Source organism: Ovis aries, chromosome 2 (genome assembly GCF_016772045.2).
Source record: "Ovis aries strain OAR_USU_Benz2616 breed Rambouillet chromosome 2, ARS-UI_Ramb_v3.0, whole genome shotgun sequence".
Taxonomy (NCBI): domain Eukaryota; kingdom Metazoa; phylum Chordata; class Mammalia; order Artiodactyla; family Bovidae; genus Ovis; species Ovis aries.
Window position 1 is genome coordinate 245,523,879 of NC_056055.1, and position 23,472 is coordinate 245,547,350.

The 23,472-nt window shown below is 41.1% G+C and overlaps 1 protein-coding gene across 50 annotated transcripts in view; it reads left to right on the forward strand.

The window, feature by feature from the left end:
• Positions 1-23,472, forward strand: part of EIF4G3 (eukaryotic translation initiation factor 4 gamma 3) — a 356,271-nt gene that overhangs the window by 309,071 nt on the left and 23,728 nt on the right. For 35 of the 50 annotated variants that reach the window (XM_060410690.1, XM_042244658.2, XM_060410702.1 and 32 more), the window contains 9 exons: positions 46-282; positions 955-1,059; positions 2,462-2,594; positions 5,456-5,550; positions 7,450-7,543; positions 8,468-8,585; positions 10,004-10,224; positions 12,605-12,723; positions 17,674-17,846. In XM_060410690.1, the coding sequence (XP_060266673.1) occupies positions 46-282; positions 955-1,059; positions 2,462-2,594; positions 5,456-5,550; positions 7,450-7,543; positions 8,468-8,585; positions 10,004-10,224; positions 12,605-12,723; positions 17,674-17,846 (1,295 nt within the window). The remainder of the gene's footprint in view (positions 1-45; positions 283-954; positions 1,060-2,461; positions 2,595-5,455; positions 5,551-7,449; positions 7,544-8,467; positions 8,586-10,003; positions 10,225-12,604; positions 12,724-17,673; positions 17,847-23,472) is intronic. The other 15 variants (XM_060410710.1, XM_060410719.1, XM_060410720.1 and 12 more) reach the window with 1 other exon arrangement.

The window sequence follows — 23,472 nt, forward strand, 5'->3', positions numbered from 1 at the left end:
ACGATCTTCATCATCAAGATTCTGTTATTCTTCCTTATGCAATAGCCAGAGGAGAGGACAAGGCTTCATGATGAACTGGAAGAAGCTAAAGATAAAGCCCGGCGGAGATCCATTGGCAACATCAAGTTCATTGGCGAACTCTTTAAGCTCAAAATGCTGACTGAAGCCATCATGCATGACTGTGTGGTGAAGCTGCTGAAGAACCACGATGAAGAATCCCTCGAGTGTCTATGTCGCCTGCTCACCACAATTGGCAAAGACCTGGACTTTGAGAAAGCAAAGGTACGACCCCCAAATCTCAGAAACCTCCTGCAGGGACTCTTTGTCAGCTGCGGAAGTTGACTGTCAACACAGGTCTCCATCTTATCCTAGCAGCCAAGGCTGCTTGCTTTTCTTTCGTCCTTCTCACTGTCAGTGTTGGGCCATGGTGCTCCTTACCACGTTTTCATTAAAGTCAGAAGTGAAGAGGGTCCAAAAGAATTTAAAAGCCAGGTCATGAATTGAGATTATTTGTCCCATGTCCTTTATTTTACAGGGCCTTCACATGTATATGAATAGCAATACATTTCTGTGGCTGGCTAAGAGATGACAAAAAATTTCAGTTCCTCCAGTGTAACATTTTGTCATCCCTAAGGTGTAGCCCTGGAGTACTTCTTGACATCATAGCCAAGAAGGTTAGAAAAGGGCAAAGGACACAGCCACCTCTCTCTTAAGGTTCCAAGGGGATGCAGTAGGACATTTCCATTTATATTCTGTTGGCCTATATTTAGTCATATGGCCATGGCCTGCCGCCTGGAATGTGTAGCCTTTATTTTGGGTGTCATGTTCAATTAAAAATTCTACCACAATTCCTTTTGGCCAAAAGTTGTATTCCTATGCTGTCTTAAAATTCTGTGTGATAAAACAACATTTGAATTCCTCAGCCAGGAATACCAGTGATTTTGTATCTTGCAGCCACGTATGGACCAGTATTTTAATCAGATGGAGAAAATTGTGAAAGAAAGAAAAACCTCATCTAGGATTCGATTCATGCTTCAGGATGTAATAGATCTAAGGCTGGTAAGTAGAAAAATCAACCTACCTCTTCAGTCTCTTTTCAGGATTGGCTTGGGGAGGATGTCGTAGGATTTATATGTGTAATGGCGTAATGCTTTTGCCGCATGACTCAGAACATGGATCGACAAACTGTGACGAGAGCTATGTGGAAGGACAAAGAGCATATACACCTGCCTGTCTGTAACTTATTTCTTCTCTTTATTCTGGTGATCAGACCACTTTGCAGTTTTGAAACCAGCCATTCTGAATGCAAACTGTGGTCATTTAATTTAATCTTAGCATGCTAAATAATCAAGAATTCTCATCTTCAAAATAAATGTATTTCTCTTCCCCGAGCCTTACATTTTAATCTCTGAAGTGGTGACATTGTCTGCCTTGCAGGTGTGTTATAAAGATTCAGTGGTTATGTATGTGCCCAGCTCCCAGGAGATGTAGATGTTTTCCTCTCTATTGTTTTTCCTGTATACCCTCTTGTTCTGCTGCTTTTTTTCCCTCCTTTGTCATGCTAAGTATAGTTTTTACCACTACCACCTTTTTCAACTCCAAGAGGAAATACACTGCCACTGACCCTAAGGTAGAGGAAGTGAATATAGGTCCCCCTCTGTACCCTGCCCTGCCCTCAGACCAGGCAGCATTGACGATGGCTCTTTATCTTACTAAGCTGAGACGTGACCTCAGGATCCTTATTAACAAAGTCACTTCCAGTTGATCAGAATTTTGAATGCGATTTAAATCTATTTGCCATTCTTGCCTCAAACTAATATAAGTAAATGTTAAAAATTGCTCCGCCTCTTCCTTCAGTCACTCATATTTGTATCAGATATTGAGACTATAGCTCAGAAGGGAAGGAATGGGAGAAGTGTAACTTGAAGGAGACAGCTTGTCTTACCCTTAGTGGAGAGGATAACTAGAGCTAGAGCTTAGAACATTTTGTATAGATACCACAACCTCCATATGCGAGGAAGGAAAATGCTAGTCATCCTCGATTTAGAACCCCAGCGGAGTGTGGTGTGAACTGAGTAGCAATATATCCAACAGCGTCAAGGCCAGAAGTCCTGATCTTTATTGATTCCTCCTCTCTCTCCTTTGGAAAGTGCGAAATGATAAAATGTACAGATAGCTGGCTAGATAGGTAGGTAGGTAGATAGTTGGGCCATTCTTTCACTCTGTATTTCTATCCGTTGGCTTCTGCATAGAGTGACTCAGTGGCTGAGGCAGATTTCAGTGTTCAGCACTGCATCTGAACTGCACACAGAGCCATCTGTGAGGTGGCTGAGCCTGCTGTAGCGCCAGGTTTACATGTATGCTATGCCTTTCTAGCAGTGAAAGGAAGAAACCGATTTTTCTGAAGTTTCCTTTCTATTTTTAGTTATCTGGCTGACATCCTGGTTTTCTCCTTTTATAGTGTAATTGGGTATCACGACGAGCAGATCAGGGGCCTAAAACTATTGAGCAGATTCACAAAGAAGCTAAAATAGAAGAACAGGAAGAGCAGAGGAAGGTCCAGCAACTCATGACCAAAGAGAAGAGACGACCAGGTGAGGGGTGGGTCTGCCGGGCGCTAGGGAGCTCAGGGGCTTGAGGGATGGATATGTTGAGAATTCTACACTCAGGTGTGAGATGAGAGCAGAAAGACTGACCCAGAGAACAGAACGGTGAGTGGCAAGTGGGACAGCATCACCTGGAGACTGGTTGTGTAAAAACAGAGAATGTGGGAAGTACGTATTATTCCTTTGATTACTCCAAAGTCAGCAATCAACAAGGCTTTATTGAGCATCTTCTGTATACTCAGTATAGGTGAGGGATATGAAAAGAAGTAGAAGATACAGCTCCTTCCCTCTGGAAGCCAGAACTAATAAAGGGAATGTTTTCAAGCAAACGGAAGATACTATCAGTTATGAAATGTATTCTCCACTCAGGCTGTTAAAATTCAGAACAGGCAGGATAGCAACCTAGAGGAAAGGGACACTTGAACTGTGCACTGGTAGATGGCCAATATTTGGAAGGGATGGAAAAATTATAGTCATGAAACTAAAGTAAATATATACTGTAAAGAAGAATAAATAAGCCTGATTAGAGTAAAATTTAAGTGTTGAGAAGGATTGAAAAAATCCGAGAAGAGTGGACCCAAATCAGGAAGTTGGGCTCGAGCTGACACTGAGGAGCCGCCGCGTGCTTTTGAGCAAAGGCTTGATGATGGGCTGGGTACATGTCAATAAAAGGGGTCTGCTGCTCCCTGGAGAAGACGTCGATGCTGGGAGTGACTGAGGGCAGGAGGGGAAGGGGGCGGCAGAGGATGGGATGGCTGGATGGCATCACCAACTCAATGCGCATGGGTTTGAGCAAACTCTGGGAGATAGTGAAGGACAGGGAGGCCTAGCGCAGTGTAAGTCCATGGGTTCACACCGAGTCAGACACAACTTAGCAACTGAACAGCAGTGACCACATTGCTTGTCACACGGTGAATCAAAGGGTATACCAAACTCAGAAACACTGTTGTCAGTTGAAATCCTATGTGGAAGGAGGTTAAAACTTGGTAGTGATAAAAATAAAAAGGAAGAAAAGAAAAAAACGTGAAATAGTAAGCATTTTACACCTGAGAAAATAGAAAATTCTGTTGACTCAGTTTAGGAACATTGAAAGGAAACTTTTTCCAGAAAGGAAAGGAAATGACCGTTTTTCTTATAAGATTGTTTCTTCTGAGATGACATCCAAATGGGAACGCTCGTTTTGTCCACTGTGCTATGACGTGCTCAGATGGTGAACAGGTCATATTAGTATAAAGGTTGAGGGCGTAGACTCAAGCCAGACTGTCTTGGTGTGAGTTTCAGCTCTCCTGCATCCTAGCTCCGTGACCTTGCGCAAGTCACTTAATCTATAAAATTGATCGAATAATAGTACCTAGGATTTGTGTGAGGCTGAAATGAGATAGGCAAAGTGTTCAGCATAGCAACTGACACTGACTAAATATTCAACAGCTATGACCTGGTATTTATCAGAGACACTGTATACTCAGTGAAGTTCTGAGAGATGACTCCACCAGGGAAGAGAGTGTGCTTTTCCATTCCCCAGGAGCAAGGAATAATCAAGCGTGTTCATGACCATTAGTATCACTTAGCAAAGAGAAAATCAAGAAGCATGTGAGGATTGAAAAAGCTTTTAGACAGACAGTTTGGTGGTCTTTCATTCAGTAAATATTTATTGAGTGCTTGTCACATAGCAAGAGAGACAAAGTCCATTACTTCCTGCAGCTCACATCTTAGGAGGAACAGAGGGGAACAAATACTTAAATATATAAGTTTGGCAGATATGTTCTATAGGAAAACTAAAACAGAGAAGGAGTAGGAATGCAAGGTTTGATGAGTAGAGAGGTTGCAGTTCTATATTAGGAAGATTGGGAAGCCTACTTAAGTTGGTGTTGTTTGAGCAAAGACTGAATGAAGTAAGGGAAGGAGTTAATTCATGTGGCTATCTGGGGAAGTGGGTTTTAGGAAAAGGAGACAGTAAGTACAAATGCCCTGAAGCAGCCTTTTCAAGCATCAGCAAAAAGGTCAGTGTGGCTAGAGCAAAGGTTATGGGGGGAGAGTGGTAGGAGATGGGGTCTGAGAGGCAGGGGCCAGATTACTTAGAGTAGATAAACCATTTATAAGGAGTCTGTCTTATTCTCACAGTGAAATAGATAACAGAAGCATTTTGAGCAAAGAAGTGACAAGACCTGACTCATAATTTACTAGAGCCACACTAGCTGCCATGATGATAAATGGTGAGGATGAAAGCGGGAAGCCAGTAGTGATGTTTTTATACCAGTTGAGGCTTATTGTTGGCTTAACCAAATTTGTAGTGTTAGTAGTGGTTAGAAGAGGGCTAGATGCTGAATATATTGAAAAGATTGAACTGACAAGATTTGCTGACAAGTGCAACGTGTGAGAAAGAGGAGTCACGGTTTTCTGCCTCTCAGGGCCTGAAAGTTTGGAGAAGCAGGTTTTAAGGGAATGATCAAACCATAGTGTGTCTTATAACATCATTAAGTGAAATAAACTTTGGAATAAATTATTTCCATCTTATTTCTCCCAAAGTATTCTCATCATTAACTCTATACACATTAGATTTGGCCCTCCCTTAGGGAGGATTAGTCTAGCACTAAATCCTTGTTCATTTCTATGAGTTGGTTTCTGCCAGGTCAGTAATGTTTTATGAGAGATGAATACCAGTAGAGTGCTTCTACTTGAAATTTTCATGTTGTGGGTGGTAAGGAGACTGTCAGCAGTTCTTTCACAGTTTCTTTTGTCTTTTTCCTGGGTTTTGATTGGAGCTGCTGAGTTGAAAAGATTGCTCACCCTTTCATTGTCAAACTGATTTGAGACAGATGAGAGTCTGGCTCACTCTGTTTTTCCTGCAGGTGTCCAGAGAGTGGATGAAGGTGGGTGGAACACTGTTCAAGGGGCCAAGAATAGTCGGGTATTGGACCCCTCAAAATTTCTGAAAATCACTAAGGTGAGTGTGACGTTTAAGAACAACTTCAAATAGTCTCAAAAACATAACTCTCAAAATCACTTCTCACATGAAATGGCCATATTACACGTTTTACCGGGTAGTTGTTTTTTATTGCAGATGCATTTCTGCAGGGCAGCCTTAGTAAGCGTATTCTTACCTAGTTGTCCTGGAATTAGTCCTTTTTATTTGTATGAGTGTTAACTAAGAAGGACTAGATTATTTACTAAGGCTTATTAAATTGACTAGGTTAATTCTTAAAGGTACGAGATACTTAGTATAAGAGAGATGGGAACAAAAGTTCTTGAGAAGCCATAATAAATTGTAAGCTTTTATGCATTGTATCCTTAGCTCTAAGGAAGGAGAAAGTGCCTTTTTGACCATGAAAGGAATGAATGGTTTGCTGTATCTAAGGCATAAAAGAAATCACAGAAGACCTACCAGAAATTATTCTGTAATAAAGATTTACTGGACCGTCACTTCACTTCACTTCCTTCTCTTGAGAGTCCATGGGCAGTAAGAGGAAAGAATTTTCTCCTGGCATATGTTTTCAGCAGTAGAAGTTGATCACTATATGTAGAGTGAAGAGAACCCTGGAGAACATAGAGAAAGTGGAATTACATTTTTTGTAAAAGTGGAAACTTCCACAGCCCACTGGGTTTTGCAGACTACTTGCAAGTGTGGTTTGATCTTCACTCGTCACACACTTTCCGTAGATGTGAAATTAGCAGCCTGCCAGCAGGATACTAAAGACAGTCTAAAGCTCACAGTGAAGATATCAAATAGAAGATGAGCTGTGTTGTTTGCGTCCTTACAGTTTTGTCAAAGCATTGCTTCAGTATGAAGCATTCCCTTTCTGGGTCTCTCTTGATGTATCAGCTAGGATCCTGTTTTCTAAGACTCTGGTACATTCTTCCAGTTGTTTATGTCCCAAAGAAGGAATTCCATTGCTGAATACAACTTGATTCCCATCCACTTCCATTTCCAGCAAGAGACAGTTTTAACTAAAATCATTTGTCTGTGTTTTAAAATATTGTTTCTGTGCATGGGCGCTATAAAAAGGAATTGTTGGTATTAAGCCTACAACATTATTTCCTTAATATTTTTAAAAATATATAAATTAAAATAAATGTGTGTATTCAGTTAGTTATACTGTTGGTACTCTATATAAATACTAGAAGCTCAAAACCATTAAGGAGATTCACTGTTAACTACATACAGCAAGCAGCACTGTCAGAACGTAGTAGCACCTTTCTTATGAGGATCTGCCTTACAGCGTTTGTGTGGTGGTGTGGATTTTATGAGGCACTCTGTGCATTTGTACTGAAGTTGTGCTGGGAGAGTTAAGTCTGAGAGCTATCAGGCACTCTAACTGTCCATCTAACATGTTCCTCTCTTTTCTCTTGTTCGCCGTTACTGAACCATGCACCTATCTCACCTCTCCTTCCCTGCCCCAACCTATTTTAGGCTTTGCTAAAATGTGAAATCTTTGGGTCTTTTGACCTGTTTCCTAACAGTCACTTGAAAAGATTAATGAGTTAATTTTGTAATATTTGTATATTCCTTTTTTTTTTTTCCACTTTAAAATCCCTGGGCATTGTAAGAGGGACATCATTAGAAACTGCTTAGCAGATTGGCATACCATCTTTGAGGATCTGAATGCATTCTCCAGGCCAGTGGTTTCCAGCTGTATTTTGTGGACACGGGATTCCAAAGAGTTCTTCCAGGGCCAGAGGAATCCCAGTTGAATGGGAACAGTTCCAACTTATGTTTTGTATATGGGCATTCCAAGCAAAATTTTGTTGCTGAAATTGATTTTATTGCACTGGGGGGAAAAAAGAGAAGGTAAACTATTCTTCTAGAATAGTTCCTACTGTTGACTTGTGATCCCTTACGTTGCAGCCCACAATTGATGAGAAAATTCAGCTGGTACCTAAAGCGCAGTTGGGCAGCTGGGGAAAAGGCAGCAGTGGTGGAGCAAAGGCGAGCGAGACCGGTAAGTGTGGAGAGTTCTTTTCTCCGGAAGCTGGCGTTCTGCAGTCGTTTCACAAGCGTACGTTTTAGCGCAAGATCTATAAACTAATCAAGCCTAGATTTAATGGTGTCCCACTCTTAACATAATTGAGGCTTTCCTCCTCAGTATGGATCCTTAGGTATTTTGAATGTTTAAAACAAGTTGTTTTTTTTTTTTAATTCAAAGACTACTTAAAACTTTAATCTGTTTGATTCCTTTGGGGTTTTTTTGCTTTTTACAAATTCAATATAATTAGAAAAGTTACTGGGACTCCAGATTAAAATGGAAACTCATATTGCTGAGAAAAATAATATTATTACCCAGAAGCATTTAACTTTAGGGTGTTGTGAAAGAAAAAAGAATTAGATTAAAATATTTTTTCCAAATCTGTGTCAGAAGTAGATTTTGAGAGATTTGACTTTAGGACTGACTTACTTAGATCATAACAATTTAAACTTCATTGTTAACCTCCTTCCCATATTTCCCTTCTATTACATGATTTTGACCTTTTTTCTTTTAAATTAAATTATTCACTTAGACTCACATCCATACATTTACGTAAGTGACATCACAGCATTTTTTAAGTAAAGTATTTTCTTTTGGTTTCCCTTGCCTTCTTTCTTCCCCTATTTACCATTCCCATGCCCTACTTAGGATAATTTAGTTATATTTTTAAAGGAGCAAATAGTTGTAATGAATAAATATTTCTAAATTCTTTTTTACCTACAAAATCCTTCTAACACTGTGCTTCTAAGCGTATGGTCTGCGGACTAGGAGATTGGCATCAGCTGGTTAGGCTTGTTAGAAATGCCGAGCCTCAGGCCCTTCCCCACGAAGGCAGATCAATTAGAAGCTGCATTTTAGTCATGTGATTTGTATCTTTCTCTCACTCCTTAATATCTATAGATGCCTTAAGATCAAGTGCTTCCAGTTTAAACAGATTCTCTGCTTTGCAACCTCCAGCACCTTCAGGGTCTACATCATCCACACCTCTGGAGTTCGATTCCCGGCGGACCTTAACTAGGTAAGCAGTCTGCACATTAATAAAGATTGGCCTGCTTGTCAGGCTGGCTGGCTGGTTGTCTGTCTGACACAAGACTCTCTCTCTCTCTGATGATAATCCCTATGCGTAGATTCGTTTCATCAGTAAAGTTGATTTCCTCCAAGATAAGGAAGTTAGAGTGTTCAGATGAGGTGGAAGGGATATGCAGTAGCTTGCTCCGCTCAGAAAGCCAGGCGCAGCTGAGGAGCCCCGGGAGCTTGTGTCAGGGCTCCCCGAGGCGAGGTGCAGGTGCTCCAGAGCAACCAGCGCCCTCAGCTGCGGCCCTCAAGCTGCGTGGAAGGGCCCGACCGCCCACCCGTGTTTTTCTCTGTCACACTGCTCTTGCAGTTGCATTTGAGCTTGGCTTTTATTTTTCACTGCTCTGTATTCTGCTGTCTTTCTCCTTTCATGTTTGTAGGGTTCGTACAGTCAGGTGTTCCATTGGCTAGTTGACAGAGAGTGGATGAGAGCCTGTAGTATAGTGACAGAATAAAATGTTTGGATGTAAGCGCCTTTGGGACAGTTTCTTTAACCTCGCAAACTTCTGCTTTTTATTATTATAAATTAATGTGACTAGGTGGGTTTTCTAAGCTGTATTACTATTCCTTTGGCTTCTGAAACAAAATGCAGCACTGGTGAACTTTTAAACAATAACCTAGATTGTCACTGAGCATCAGCTGTGCTACTGAGGTGTTTGTGGCTCTTTGCCCTGCTATCAATGTCCCCCGAAGGCTGTGCTTTTTGAGGACTGTGTCTGTTCCTGCATAGTGATTAGACCATTGCCTAGCCTCTAGGTCTTCCTTTTCTCATTTTAAATTTACCGTTGCTGATCTCTCTTGGGCTGAGGACCTATTTGCTCCGCTGGTTAGAACTGTCTGAGAGAAGAGTGGGAAGACAGGAAGATTCTCTCCTAAAATGAAAGTAGTGTGTGATTTGGGCTGTTCGAAAATTTTCCATGACTTGGTCCTCAAATATTTTCCATGTATTTGAAATTTCTGAATAAATATCATTGTCAAGTTTGTAAGACAATAAAACCATATTATTTTGGTACTTTGTTTCCCTTTCGCTCACTTAGCTCAAACACTCATCACTGTCTTTCTTCTTAAAAGATTTTTTAAAATTTAAACAAGGAATTGCCATTGGCATTTAAAATTTTCAAGTGGTATCCCTTTAACATTTAAGGAAAAGCTAAAGCACATCTTAATCTCATTAAAGCACTGATTTTACTTGTTTATGTAAATAATTACACTTTGGCGTGTAATTGGTGCCTCATACATCTAAAGTTATCTGTGAAAAGTTCTCCTGCATACTTTTAGAACGTCTTGGTGTTGTTTTATAATTTGAACATAGAGGGAATGGAGGTGGTCTTTATTTTGAGAAGTGTTGTTTTGTCTTTTAAGTCGTGGAAGCACGGGCAGGGAGAAGAATGACAAGCCCCTCCCGTCTGCAGCAGCTCGGCCGAACACTTTCATGAGGGGCGGCAGCAGTAAAGACCTGTTAGACAATCAGTCTCAGGAGGAGCAGCGGAGGGAGATGCTGGAGACCGTGAAGCAGCTCACAGGAGGCATGGACGTGGAGCGGAGCAGCGCTGAGGCAGAGCGGAGCAGGACCCGGGAGCCAGGTGAGGGGCTCTGTGTAAACAGAGACAGGTGAAGACTGGGGCCTTAAATTTGGGCGGCGAAAAGGACAAGGAGACTTTGTGCCCTAGTAGATTTTCTGAATCAATACATGTTAACAGCGCACAAGCCAGTGCTTTAAAAGTTAGAGGATATCTTCCTAATCTTACGGTTCTCATTCCCCAGGTATCCCGTGGTTCAGCAGTTTGTAAATTTTCCCCTTTCACTATTAAAAGCAATGAAGATGAGGTCCTTTTGCTGTATCTTGAGCAATATGAATTTCTCCCAAGGTCCCTAAATTGTACCCCCATGTGCATTAGGGTGTGTATCCTTTGTGAAAAGTGAAAGTGAAAGTCGCTCAGTCCTGTCTGACTCTGCAGCCCCATGGACTATACAGTCCATGGAATTCTCTAGGCCAGAATACTGGAGTGGGTGGTAGCCTCCCTTCTCCAAGGTATCCTTTGTACAGCCCCTCACATGTATGAAAATCCCGTAACGGTTGCGCCACCAGAGGGCAAACCAAAGAGAAAGTATCCGATGGCCTTTCATTACCTTCATCTTGGAACCTCTGTGGGTTTTGTACATGTTGAGCATGTTTGTGCTTAGAGGACCAACTCAGGTAGTGCTCTAAAAACTTCCTCATGTGTTTAACCTATCTGATTTCCAGTTTCATCATCTCTTATATGGGGATAAGCGTACTAATTCTGTAGAGTTATTGTGAAGGTTACAAGTGATAATAACATGTAAATACTTGGAACATTACTTGGTAAATACAAAGTTTGCAAAAAGGTATTAGATGTCTTAATGATGATAATGACAGTGATGAAAAAGTTTTAAATCTTAATCCTGAAGTAATGCTGGTTGCTTTATAACATTTTCCTAGCTTTCAGTTTTGTTTCACTATTTAAATTATGTCTCTTAACTGTAGTTTCTAAATGGATTTCACAGGCAAATTGAAATAAGTTTTCCCGACTGATGAGGACTTCAGATCTTTCAGTTTTAAGGATGTGTGGCCTCCTTCTGCATGCTGGGTGGTTTGGGAGCCTAACAAGATAGGGTATGAGAAACGCCTGGCGTGTACTGGACGCTGTAGCACAGCTGCCCTCTGCACGTTTACTGTCTGGGTCATTTGTTCATTTGCCGCACGCACCTGAGCACCTCGTGACTTCTGGGCACCAGTCCCTGCTCTTGGTCTTCTGTCTCCTGGGTCGAGAAGTTTATCAAATAACCCCATGAAAGATGATACATGTGGTGACCCAAGGATCGAAAGAGCAGATAAAACCGAGGAAGGTCTCGGAATGCAGGAACGGAAAAACCAGACCCTTAGTGTCCTTCCCTCCCCCATGGTGTAACTACTAACAGATTTCAGGTCCTCCTGAGCAGTATCGCCTGTCTCCCCTCCTACCCCATAGGGAGAAGTTATCTGCCTTACTCTTCCCCCACCAAGGATACGTGCCTCATCCAATCAGCAAATGACCCACAAGACCCCTAGCCCACTCCTTGTACCCTGGGTATAAAAGTGGACTAAGGACCACTGTTCAAGGTCAGTTCTTCTTGAGCTGGCCTGCTGTTCTAACAGCGTCTCCCGCTCTAATAAACTTTATTCTCCTCTCCTGCTTCATGTCTGGAAATTCTTTTCCAACCCTCACATGGACCACAACAGTATAGAAGTACAAAATGAGAAAAATGCTATGAAAGAAACATAGTTATAAGAGAGTACTTACTTAACAGACACAGGGGGATGTTAGAGAAGGCTTCCCTCGGGTCTGAAGGAAAGAGGAGTTAAAACAGGTTTGCAGGGAGGGATAGGCGAGGGGCAGAGATAGAGCATTCCATACAGGAGGAGCATCATGAACAAAGTATTCGTCGGTGGAACCATGGCGTATTCAAGCAACTGCCAAAGCCAGTGTGGCTGTAGCTCTGTGCACGCCTGTGCGACTGAGCGGGCCTCGTGTGCCCTCCATATTTGAAGCAGTGGAGAGCAGTCAAAATACAGAAAGGAAATGCAGTATACTCTAGAAGAGTGTTCCATCAGTGTGTTGTGTACCTGAAGCTAATATAATACTGTAAATAATATTCTGTAAATCAACCATACCTTGATTTTTTTTAAAAAAAGGAACAAAAAAGTGCTAATTGTAAAAATTTATCAATATCTCAATCCCTTGTAGCTGTTTGGATTATGAAGTTATTTAGTATGTGTGTCTTCTAAAATAATATTTCTGCATTCTACTTTTAGGTGGCTTGCTTTGTCAAATTGGAATCTGTTTTAATGCCTTTACTAAAAACAAAACAATGTGTCAGCACACAAATATTATCAACCATGATTCTACCATTTTAATGGTAATTTTTGTCATTTTTCCTTTCTCACTTTTTTATCCTCACTAGTGACAAAACCAGAAATTCCAGCAACATCAGCCTCTGACAAGCCTGCATTGTCAGAGGAAGAGATGGAGAGGAAGTCCAAATCTATCATTGATGAGTTTCTCCACATTAATGATTTTAAGGTAAACAAAAATTTTTAGAAAGCAACAGCACAGAAAGGCCTGTGATAGGGGGCAGTGTAACTTCACAGGGGACAGTGTAACTTGGTTCTGGTCTAGATCAGTTATTGTGAACTGATGAGACCTAGAGTGAGTAATCCCAGCCCTGCACAATTCAGTTTGCACAACTGAATTGATACATTCAGTTCAATTCAGGAATTGATGCATTCCTACCGAGTATGCTCTTTTATAGTGATACTGTAGTTCACAAGATCAACTGGCAGAGAGGGAGAGCGGGTATCAATCCATCCCCACTGCAGAATAACCAAATTTACTTTGATGTTAATGAACAAAAACAACACATTATCATTATGAGGAATTCCTGGCTCCTTATATTACCTGTCATTTTATCAACATTCTCACAGTAACTTTAAAGTACAGCTGACATTATTTTTATTTACTTCAGAAGTAGAAACACTGAGGCACCAAAGAGTAATGTGCCAGAGTCAGACAGCCTGAGTGAAACATTTCAAGATGTAGCTTTCAGCTTGCCATTCTTTAACCTTAATCTTCTCCTTGATCTTCATTTTAAGATAGCAGTGAGTAAGGTACACATACTGCCTGACTTCATGAGCCTTGTAGTCTTAAGTTAGAGATAGATCATGAACAGATAAAGTCCACAAAGTGTTCAATTGTAGTTAAAATAAATGCTAGGAGACCTGTAGGATCTTCAGTTCACTTCAGTCACTCAGTCCTGTCTGACTCTTTGCGACCCCATGAATTGCAGCACGCCAGGCCTCCCTGTCCATCACCATCTCCCGGAGTTCACTCGGACTCACGTCCATCGAGTCGTTGGTGCCATCCAGCCATCTCATCCTCCATCGTCCCCTTTTCCTCTACCCTCAATCCCTCCCAGCATCAGAGTCTTTTTCCAATGAGTCAACTCTTTGCATGAGGTGCCCAAAGTACTGGAGTTTCAGCTTTAGCATCAGTCCTTCCAAAAGAACACCCAGGGCTGATCTCCTTTAGAATGGGCTGGTTGGATCTCCTTCCAGTCCAAGGGAATCTCAAGAGTCTTCTCCAACATCACAGTTCAAAAGCATCAATTCTTCAGCACTCAGCTTTCTTCACAGTCCAACTCTCACATCCATACATGACCACTGGAAAAACCATAGCCTTGACTAGACGGACCTTTGTTGGCAAAGTAATGTCTCTGCTTTTCAACATGCTATCTAGGTTGGTCATAACTTTGCTTCCAAGGAGTATGCGTCTTTTAATTTCATGGCTGCAGTCACTATCTGCAGTGATTTTGGAGCCCAGAAAAATAAAGTCTGACACTGTTTCACTGTTTCCCCATCTGTTTCCCATGAAGTGATGGGACCAGATGCCATAATCTTTGTTTTCTGAATGTTGAGCTTTAGGCCAACTTTTTCACTCTCCTCTTTCATTCTTATCAAGAGGCTTTTTAGTTCCTCTTCACTTTCTGCCTTAACGGTGGTGTCATCTGCATATCTGAGGTTATTGATATTTCTTGCAGCAATCTTGATTCCAGCTTGTGCTTCTTAGGAGAGATCATATAATGGGGCCTGGTTTAGGGATCTGGGGTCATCAAAGGCTTATCTGTTAAAATTATTTGTCAGATATATTAACTACTTTTGCTTCGGTAAAAGCTTACTGAAATTGTCCAAAATTTAGAAATAGGAAGATTTTGCTCATGAGCAAGTTAGAGTACTTTTCAGAACCTCTTGAAAATGCAGCAAAAATAAGAACACTAGCTGAAATAATCCAAAGAACAGACTTCATATATTGTGATTTGTTAGATTCCTTATAAATTGGCAGCACAGCTTTTTAAACTGTCTGAGCCACCAGGGAAGCCCCTAACACAGCTAGAGGTGCAAGGGGAAGGGGGCATATGTATACCTATGGCTGATTCATGTTGATATATGGCAGAAGCCATCACAATTTTGTAAAGTAATTATCCTCTAATTAAAAGTAAAATAAAATTGAAAAATAGACAAGAAAGCTGAGGTGCAAAGGTGTAACGTAACTTGCTCTAGGTCATACTTATTTCTGTCGGATAAATGGCAGACTCAGGATTCAAATCCAAGCTTCCAGCTTCAGAGCAGAAGCTATACTTTTTCTTCCTACCTTTTGGAGACCAGGGTTCGATCCCTGGGTCGGGAAGATCCCCTGGAGAAGGAAATGGCAACCCACTCCAGTACTCTTGCCTGGAAAATCCCATGGAGGGAGAAGCCTGGTAAGCTATAGTCCATGGGGTCACAAAGAGTCGGACACAACTGAGCGCCTTCACTTTCATGTCATACTAAAGGCTTATTGCAGAGCTCATTGTAAGGAAGAATTTTCTGTAACATTTTAGTAGGTGCTGTAGTTAACAGTATTACAAATGAGTATTTATTGAGCTGTTGTTTTGTGTTTGGCAACATGCCAAGTGCTTATATATATTATATGCAGTCCTCACAGTAACCTTGTGATAGGAAGTCAAAGCTGAGAGATTAAGTAACATTCTTGAACTCACACAATAGCAAGTAAGTGGCAGAATCAGTGTTCAAACATATTTGTCTGACTCCACACCTTGTGTTTTTAGCCTTTGTGAGGTCTGTATGTTGAGCACCTGAAATGTGTCACCCACATTAAGGAATGCATGCGTGTGTTTTATTGGCTCAATTGTGTCCAACTCATTGTGACCCCATGGACCCTAGCCCGCCAGGCTCCTCTGTCCATGGGGATTCTCCAGGCAAGAATACTGAAGTGAGTTGCTGTGCCCTCCTCCAGAGGATCTTCCCAACCCAGGGGTTGAACCCAGGTCTCCCATGTTGCAGGCAGATTCTTTACTGTCTGAGCCACCAGGGAAGCCCAAGAATACTGGAGTGGGTAGCCTATCCCTTCTCCAGAGGATCTTCCCGAACCAGGAATCAAACCGGAGTTTCCTGCATTGCAGACGAGTTCTTTACCAGCTGAGCTACCAGGGAAGCCCATTGTAAGGAATACTTCTTGTAAATATTGTAGTATATGTAGTGAACAACATAATCTGTTTTTATGGGCCTTTTACAGAGCTCATGTTCTAGTGGGTGATGCAGACAAAGCTGTCCTAAAAATAGGTAATAACTAAATAAGCAGCTTCTACGAAAAGAAAGTGTTTCAGTGCAAAGAAGTAAGATTAGATGGTGTGCTAACCAGTGATTGGGCAGTCACAGTGATTGGGCAGTCACAGGGATTCTAGGAGGTGTCATTTCAGGTTAGGGGTCAAAAACAAAAAACAAAACATTAGAAACTAGGGAGAAGGGTAAGATTATGAACTGCTGTGAACTTAGAAGCTCCGCAGTAGTAGTTCTGTGATATGGGTAGTTGGCCCAGTATGCAGACGCAGTGACTAAATTCTCATTGGAAGACAATCACTTCAGATATAATACTGAGCACTGAGTATTTGCTTTCATTTTTACTCTCTCCTGAAAAGGCTTTATAATGATGATGGTAGGATTAAAAGGAGGTAAAACGCCACAAGGATAAAAAGCATAAGCTGTAGAAAGCAGCACCATTCTGGAAGCTAGAAGGATGGGTGGTAACTTACTTAGCATTCGATGAATGTGCGTGAGATGCAGATGGGGCTGGAAACAGACAGACTGATTGGGTAAAAGTGTATGTAAGAAACAGTTTTACGTGACAGTTGTCTTAAAAGTGCCAGTGTCATGAAAACGCAAAGAAGAGAGAAAAGATTGACTTGTATTAAAGGAATCTAAAGAGAGAATTCCTTGACGGTTCAGTGTTTGGATCTTGGCCCTTTCACTGCTAGGACCCAGGGTTTGAGCCCTAGCTGGAAAACTAAGATCCTGCAAGCTGGGCAGCGCAGCCAAAAGCAAGAGTATAGAGACATCATGACGTGTGACGTTGGGTTTTCAGTTGGATCCTAGAACAACGAAAAAGCTATATTGGACATTTGGGGACAGTTGTGGCAATTCCAGTATGTACTATATCAGCTATTCAGTTGATGTTACTGTGTGAATGTTGAATTTCTTAGATACAGATATAAGAAAACCAGCAATTGATTAAATTGCAGTAAAGGTATGTCAGTGTACATTTTATTACTCTTTAATTTCTCTACAGTTTGAAAATATTTTAGATAAAAGTGACATGGGAGGAGTTGTTAAATAACTTAATAGAGAGGAGATAAACAGTGGTGAAGACACCTAGACCTGCCTCACTCACTGCTTCTGTCAGGAGGCTGCCCTTCTCACATGCATCTTCCCCATCACAAGAACTGCTCTCGTCAGATGTAGAATCACAGGATTTTGGACTCAGACAAGTTGAGGTAGCTGAGGGCAGGGAGGCACACTGCTGTATTGGTGATTGGGTGACCCTGCTGCCAGGCTTTTATTGTCCAGAACAGCGATACTGACCTAGCCAGATCATCCCGTGGTAAGCCAGTCTAAAAGCCCCACATCCCAAGATCTTCCTAAAAGATTTTTAGTACTTCAGCTAACCATGTCAACTTTACTATAAAAGGAAGACATTTTTCTTTGAAGATTTTGCAAATATTACATATTGAGACAGAATTACCTCAGTTTTCTCATTAAGGCCTTTGAATCTTGACATGAATTTCTGTTTAAATATTATTTCATAATATACCATTTCAAGTTTCTGAATGATCATAATATAGATCCATGTTGTGTAAAAATAGACATTTTTGGCTCTGGTCTTTTGAGTGATCTTTAAGATGTTAAGCTAAGCACGTTAGCCTTATAAAGATGCAGTTTTATTTTTAAATATGCCTAATAATATTGCCCATATTATCCTGCATTTTACTGAGCTGTGTTAATGTTTAGCTATTTGTATATATGAAAACTATCTTGCTCTTTTCTACCAATTTTGTCATAAGTAAATGTTTTTAAACTTATTTTAACACTCTGGCAATTCAATCCTTATTTTGGAGTAAGCTTTTATTTGCTGTTTGAACAGGAAGCCATGCAGTGTGTGGAAGAGCTGAATGCCCAGGGCCTGCAACATGTGTTCGTAAGGACAGGAGTGGAGTCCACCCTGGAAAGGAGCCAGATCACCCGGGATCACATGGGCCAGTTACTGTATCAGCTGGTACAGTCAGAAAAGCTCAGCAAACAGGACTTTTTCAAAGGGTCAGTATCCTACTCAACAGTAGTATTCAGTTACTAGGCTCTTTCATAGTAGTTAATTTTAAGAGTACATAACTTTTTAAGTATTTAGCAGTTTCCATAGGTTAAAATTGTATCTGCCATAATATGTCGGTGTGTATTATATTGACAGTATGTATGTTGGTTGATATGATGGCATTTGATAGATTGTGCTAGTGGTTATTTTCTGATTAGTGTTTATCTTCTGATTTTCTGTATCTAATTGTAGATAGACACATATTGTGATGCAAGTCAGATAACAGACCCTCTTAACCACCAACAAACTCGGAGCTCCTCATCAGCCTACATGTAAACCCTGAGAAAAAAGCTTTCCTTTGTGAGAAAAATTCTGGAAAATTAAACCAAAAAAGCTTCATCCTTTCACTAAACCATGGTTCATTTTGGCCAAGAAATGTTTGTCTGTCCACTCTACCCCAATAGAAGCATATATAACTCCCAAGTTGTTAATGATTAGGTTTATTTCAGGTTGGTTTCATTGTGATTTCTCTTGATGGCTGAGTTGATGAAGTTTGGCTGTGACTTGTGTTAAATCCTGTCATCAGAATCTGGTTATCTTTGTGATCATCCACAGATAAATGCATAGATCAGGTTCTTTGTGGTACAATCACAGAATCTTGCCCAGGCTTATGTTTTAAAATCAGTATTTAAAGTGAAATTGCATATTGTTTAAAAAAAATTGTTTTAGGAGCCATGTCATGCAAATGTAAACACAGAACCACAGCCAGAGCTGACAGGTACCCATTCTGTGAGAGAAGAGACCTGTAGGGTCAATGTCAGATGAGGTAACCCTTCCATCTCATTCAGGGTGAGTGCTCTGTGAGTGGGATGTCGGGAATTGCATTGTTTAAATTATTTCTCTCATTTTTTAAAATCTCTTTTTTTGCCGATCTTTTTTGTGGTCTTGTAAATTAAATGCGCATGATGAAATACCACATATATCTCTCAGATATGGCCAACCTCTTAGAATAGTATAATTATTAAATCCCAGGGTTGAATATACCTAAGAATAACTATTCATTTGATTTCTGTGAGGAATAATGGCATTGTCCTCAGAGTCCCAGAAGATGTATATTTGTTCCTAGAATCATTAAAAAGTTATACTTCATCAATAAGTTAGATTTCTCTTTATTCAGTGACTTGACTAGATTAAGGCCATCTGACTCAGTTAACTTAGTAAGAAACTTTGGCCCCCTCCCTCCAGTAGCCAACCAGTATAAATAATAAGAGCAAATGAGAGTATTTACAGCCTCACAAATTGAGTTCTACCCCTAGCCAACTTGGAACTATAGTTTTAATAACTATTATGGTAATTTATATATATTTGCTTTTTGCCCAGATATTATGATATATTCACCAGAAAATTTTGAAAATGCTACATTACCAGTTACCATTTTCTGTCTTTCTTCAAACTATACTCAGAAGTTGGTTCATCCCTGAAAAGCCCTCACAGAGTGCGTTCTAGCCTCAGTGACCTTGGTTGAACTTGTGAGGTCCTAGCTTGGTTTCCAGGCTATCTCAAACATTTCCATTTCCCTGAGGAAACGTTACCACGTCCAGACACGGTGTCCACATTCCATACAGGCTGAAAGGGGACACACCTGTGTCTCAGGGGCTGCCTCAGCTTTCTCTGTCCCTGCTTCTTCTGCAGCTCGTGATAACGCAGCAGCTTCAGGCTTAGCTTTTGACACTTAGTGAGACCTAATCAGGCTATCCTTAGACAAGACCCCTAGATGGATCCCTGTTCCTTCCTAAATGAAAAGGTCTAGCAATTTTTTCTAAGGTGGAACTAAGAGATAGCCCCATGTTAATATCCACAAAGAGCCTTCTTGCACACTGAATCATAATTTCCCAATTACTTCTGAAACCTAAGTTATAAATAGATCATATTGTCCAGAGAAGCCATTTCATTGGAGCCACTGAAATGCCCTGTCTGCTATCTCTTTTTGTCCCAGTATCCAAAGATCTCTGTCCTTAGTCAGCATTGTGAGGGGAGCAGCAGGGTCAGCTTTCTGGATGCTGATACTGCTTAAATGCCAACTTCTGAGCAATTGTGGCTTCCCTGGTGGCTCAGACAGGAAAGCATCTGTCTGCAATGTGGGAGCCCTGGGTTTGATACCTGGGTTGGGAAAATCCTCTGGAGAAGGAAATGGCAACCCACTCCAATATTCTTGCCTGTAAAATCCTTTGAACAGAGGAGCCTGATGGTCCATGAAGTTGCAAATAGTCAGACACAACTGAGTGACTAGCACAATGCTTTGTGAACAATTAAAGCTGTTTCTGCCTAGTTTCCCAAGCCAGTGATGATTCTGGAAAATAAAAAAGAAGACCTCCAAATTTACTGGGCCCTGATCAGCCAACTTTTAATCTGCGGTTTCTCCTCAGTTCAGTCCAGTGGCTTGGTCCTGTCCCACTCTGCGACCCCATGAATCGCAGCACGCTAGGCCTCCCTGTCCATCACCAACTCCCGGAGTTCACTCAAACTCATGTCCATTGAGTTGGTGATGCCATCCAGCCATCTCATCCTCTGTCGTCCCCTTCTCCTCCTGCCCCCAATCTCTCCCAGCATCGGAATCTTTTTCAGTGAGTCAACTCTTCGCATGAGGTGGCCAAAGTATTGGAGTTACAGCTTTAGCATCAGTCCGTCCAAAGAACACCCAGACTGATCTTCTTTAGAAGGGACTGGTTGTATCTCCTTGCAATCCAAGGGACTTTCAAGTCTTCTCCAACACCACAGTTCAAAAGCATCAACTCTTCAGCACTCAGCTTTCTTCACAGTCCAACTCTCACATCCATACTTGACCACTGGAAAAACCATAGCCTTGACTAGACAGACCTTTGTTGGCAAAGTAATGTCTCTGCTTTTGAATATGCTATCTAGGTTAGTCATAACTTTCCTTCTAAGGAGTAAGTGTCTTTTAATTTCAAGGCTGCAATCACCATCTGCAGTGATTTTGGAGCCCAAAAAAATAAAGTCTGATACTGCTTCCACTGTTTCCCCATCTACTTCCCATGAAGTGATGGGACCAGATGCCATGATCTTCATTTTCTGAATGTTGAGCTTTAAGCCGACTTTTTCACTCTCCACTTTCACTTTCATCAAGAGGCTTTTTAGTTCCTCTTCACTTTCTGCCATAAGAGTGGTGTCATCTGCATATCTGAGGTTATTGATATTTCTCCCGGCAATCTTGATTCCAGCTTGTGCTTCTTCCAGCCCAGAGTTTCTCATGATGTACTCGGCATATAAGTTCAATAAGTAAGATGACAATATATAGCGTTGACATACTCCTTTTCCTATTTGGAACCAGTCTGTTGTTCCATGTCCAGTTCTAACTGTTGCTTCCTGACCTACATATAGGTTTCTCAAGAGGCAGGTCAGGTGGTCTGGTATTCCCATCTCTTTCAGAATTTTCCACAGTTTATTGTGATCCACACAGTCAAAGGCTTTGGCATAGTCAATAAAGCAGAATAGATGTTTTCCTGGAACTCTCTTGCTTTTCCATGATCCAGCGGATGTTGGCAATTTGATCTCTGGTTCCTCTGCCTTTTCTAAAACCAGCTTAAACATCAGGGAGTTCACTGTTCATGTATTGCTGAAGCCTGGCTTGGAGAATTTTGAGCATTACTTTACTAGCATGTGAGATGAGTGCAACTGTGCGGTAGTTTGAGCATTCTTTGGCATTGCCTTTCTTTGGAATTGGAATGAAAACGGACCTTTTCCAGTCCTGTGGCCACTGCTGAGTTTTCCAAATTTGCTGGCATATTGAGTGCAGCACTTTCACAGCATCATCTTTCAGGATTTGAAATAGCTCAACTGGAATTCCATCACCTCCACTAACTTTGTTCATAGTTACACTTTCTAAGGCCCACTTGACTTCACATTCCAGAATGTCTGGCTCTAGGTGAGTGATCACACCATCGTGATCATCTTGGACGTGAAGACCTTTTTCATACAATTCTGTGTATTCTTGCCACCTCTTCTTAATATCTTCTGCTTCTGTTAGGTCCAGACCATTTCTTTCCTTTTTCAAGCCCGTCTTTGCATGAAATGTTCCCTTGGTATCTCTAATTTTCTTGATGAGATCTCTTGTCTTTCCCATTCTGTTGTTTTCCTCTACTTCTTTGCATTGATTGCTGAGAAAGGCTTTCTTGTCTCTCCTTGCTATTCTTTGGAACTCTGGATTCAGATGCTTATATCTTTCCTTTTCTCCTTTGCTTTTCGCTTCTCTTCTTTTCACAGCTATTTGTAAGGCCTCCCCAGACAGCCATTTTGCTTTTTTGCATTTCTTTTCCATGGGGATGGTCTTGATCCCTGTCTCTTGTACACTGTCATGAACCTCCGTCCATAGTTCATCAGGCACTCTGTCTATCAGATCTAGTCCCTTAAATCTGTTTCTCACCTCCACTGTATAATCATAAGGGATTTGATTTAGGTCATACCTGAATGGTCTAGCAGTTTTCCCTACTTTCTTCCATATAAGTCTGAATTTGGCAATAACGAGTTCATGATCTGAGCCACAGTCAGCTCCCGGTCTCGTTTTTGCTGACTGTATAGAACTTCTCCATCTTTGGCTGCAAAGAATATAATCAGTCTGATTTTGGTGTTGACCATCTGGTGATGTCCATGTGTAGAGTCTTCCCTTGTGTTGTTGGAAGAGGGTGTTTGCTATGACCAGTGCATTCTCTTGGCAAAACTCTTGTTAGCCTTTGCCCTGCTTCATTCCATATTCCAAGGCCAGATTTGCCTACCCCAGGTGTTTCTTGACGTCCTGCTTTGCATTCCAGTCCCCTGTATGTAGTTTCTCCTACAGCTGCCCAAAGCATACATTGCTACTTGAAGAGTAAGATAGACTAGACAGATGTTTCAGATAACCTCTCTGTGTCAGGTGACTTATAAACAAAGGTTGGATCCTTTGCAGTTTTTTTAAAAGATGTTTTATCAACTTTGAGCATAGTAGTTGATGTATGTAAAACATTTCCACAAGATCAAACCATCCCCTTGGAATTTTCACACCTTGGATCTAAATACTCTGTGATGCTAATCAGATATGTGGGTAGGTGAGCACATTATTATGTAGGTAGATTCATTTCAGATAATGTGGTACAGTCATTTAATATCATGGCCTCAGGAAACTTCTAAAAACTGTCTGGTAAAGGTAGTTGAATGTAGCTCATTGTTCACCATGAAACTGGAATCTCTTTGAAAGTGTTTTGAACAAATGAAAATGTAATAAGTGAAAAGCAGGACACAGGTTGAAGTTGACTAGATACCCAAAATATTTGCCCTTCAAGGAATCTCATTATATTAATATTTTACTTTTGGAGATGCTTATTGGGAAGGAAATTCTTATCTCCTCCTTGACTACTCTTGGAACTTTTCTTGCCACTTAAGGCAATTCTACTTTGTTAAAAGACACTGTTTGGAGTCTAAGTGGGCAAGCAGACTAAGTTCTACATGCAGAATCGTAGAGGTGCTTCTCAGCAAGTGAAGGCCCCATTTGCTCTCATAGGTGAGGCAATAGTGTTTTTCTGTGGTATTCTTTGAAAATGGTACTGGAATATAAGAAGGGTCTTATATTTTTATTTATTTCTT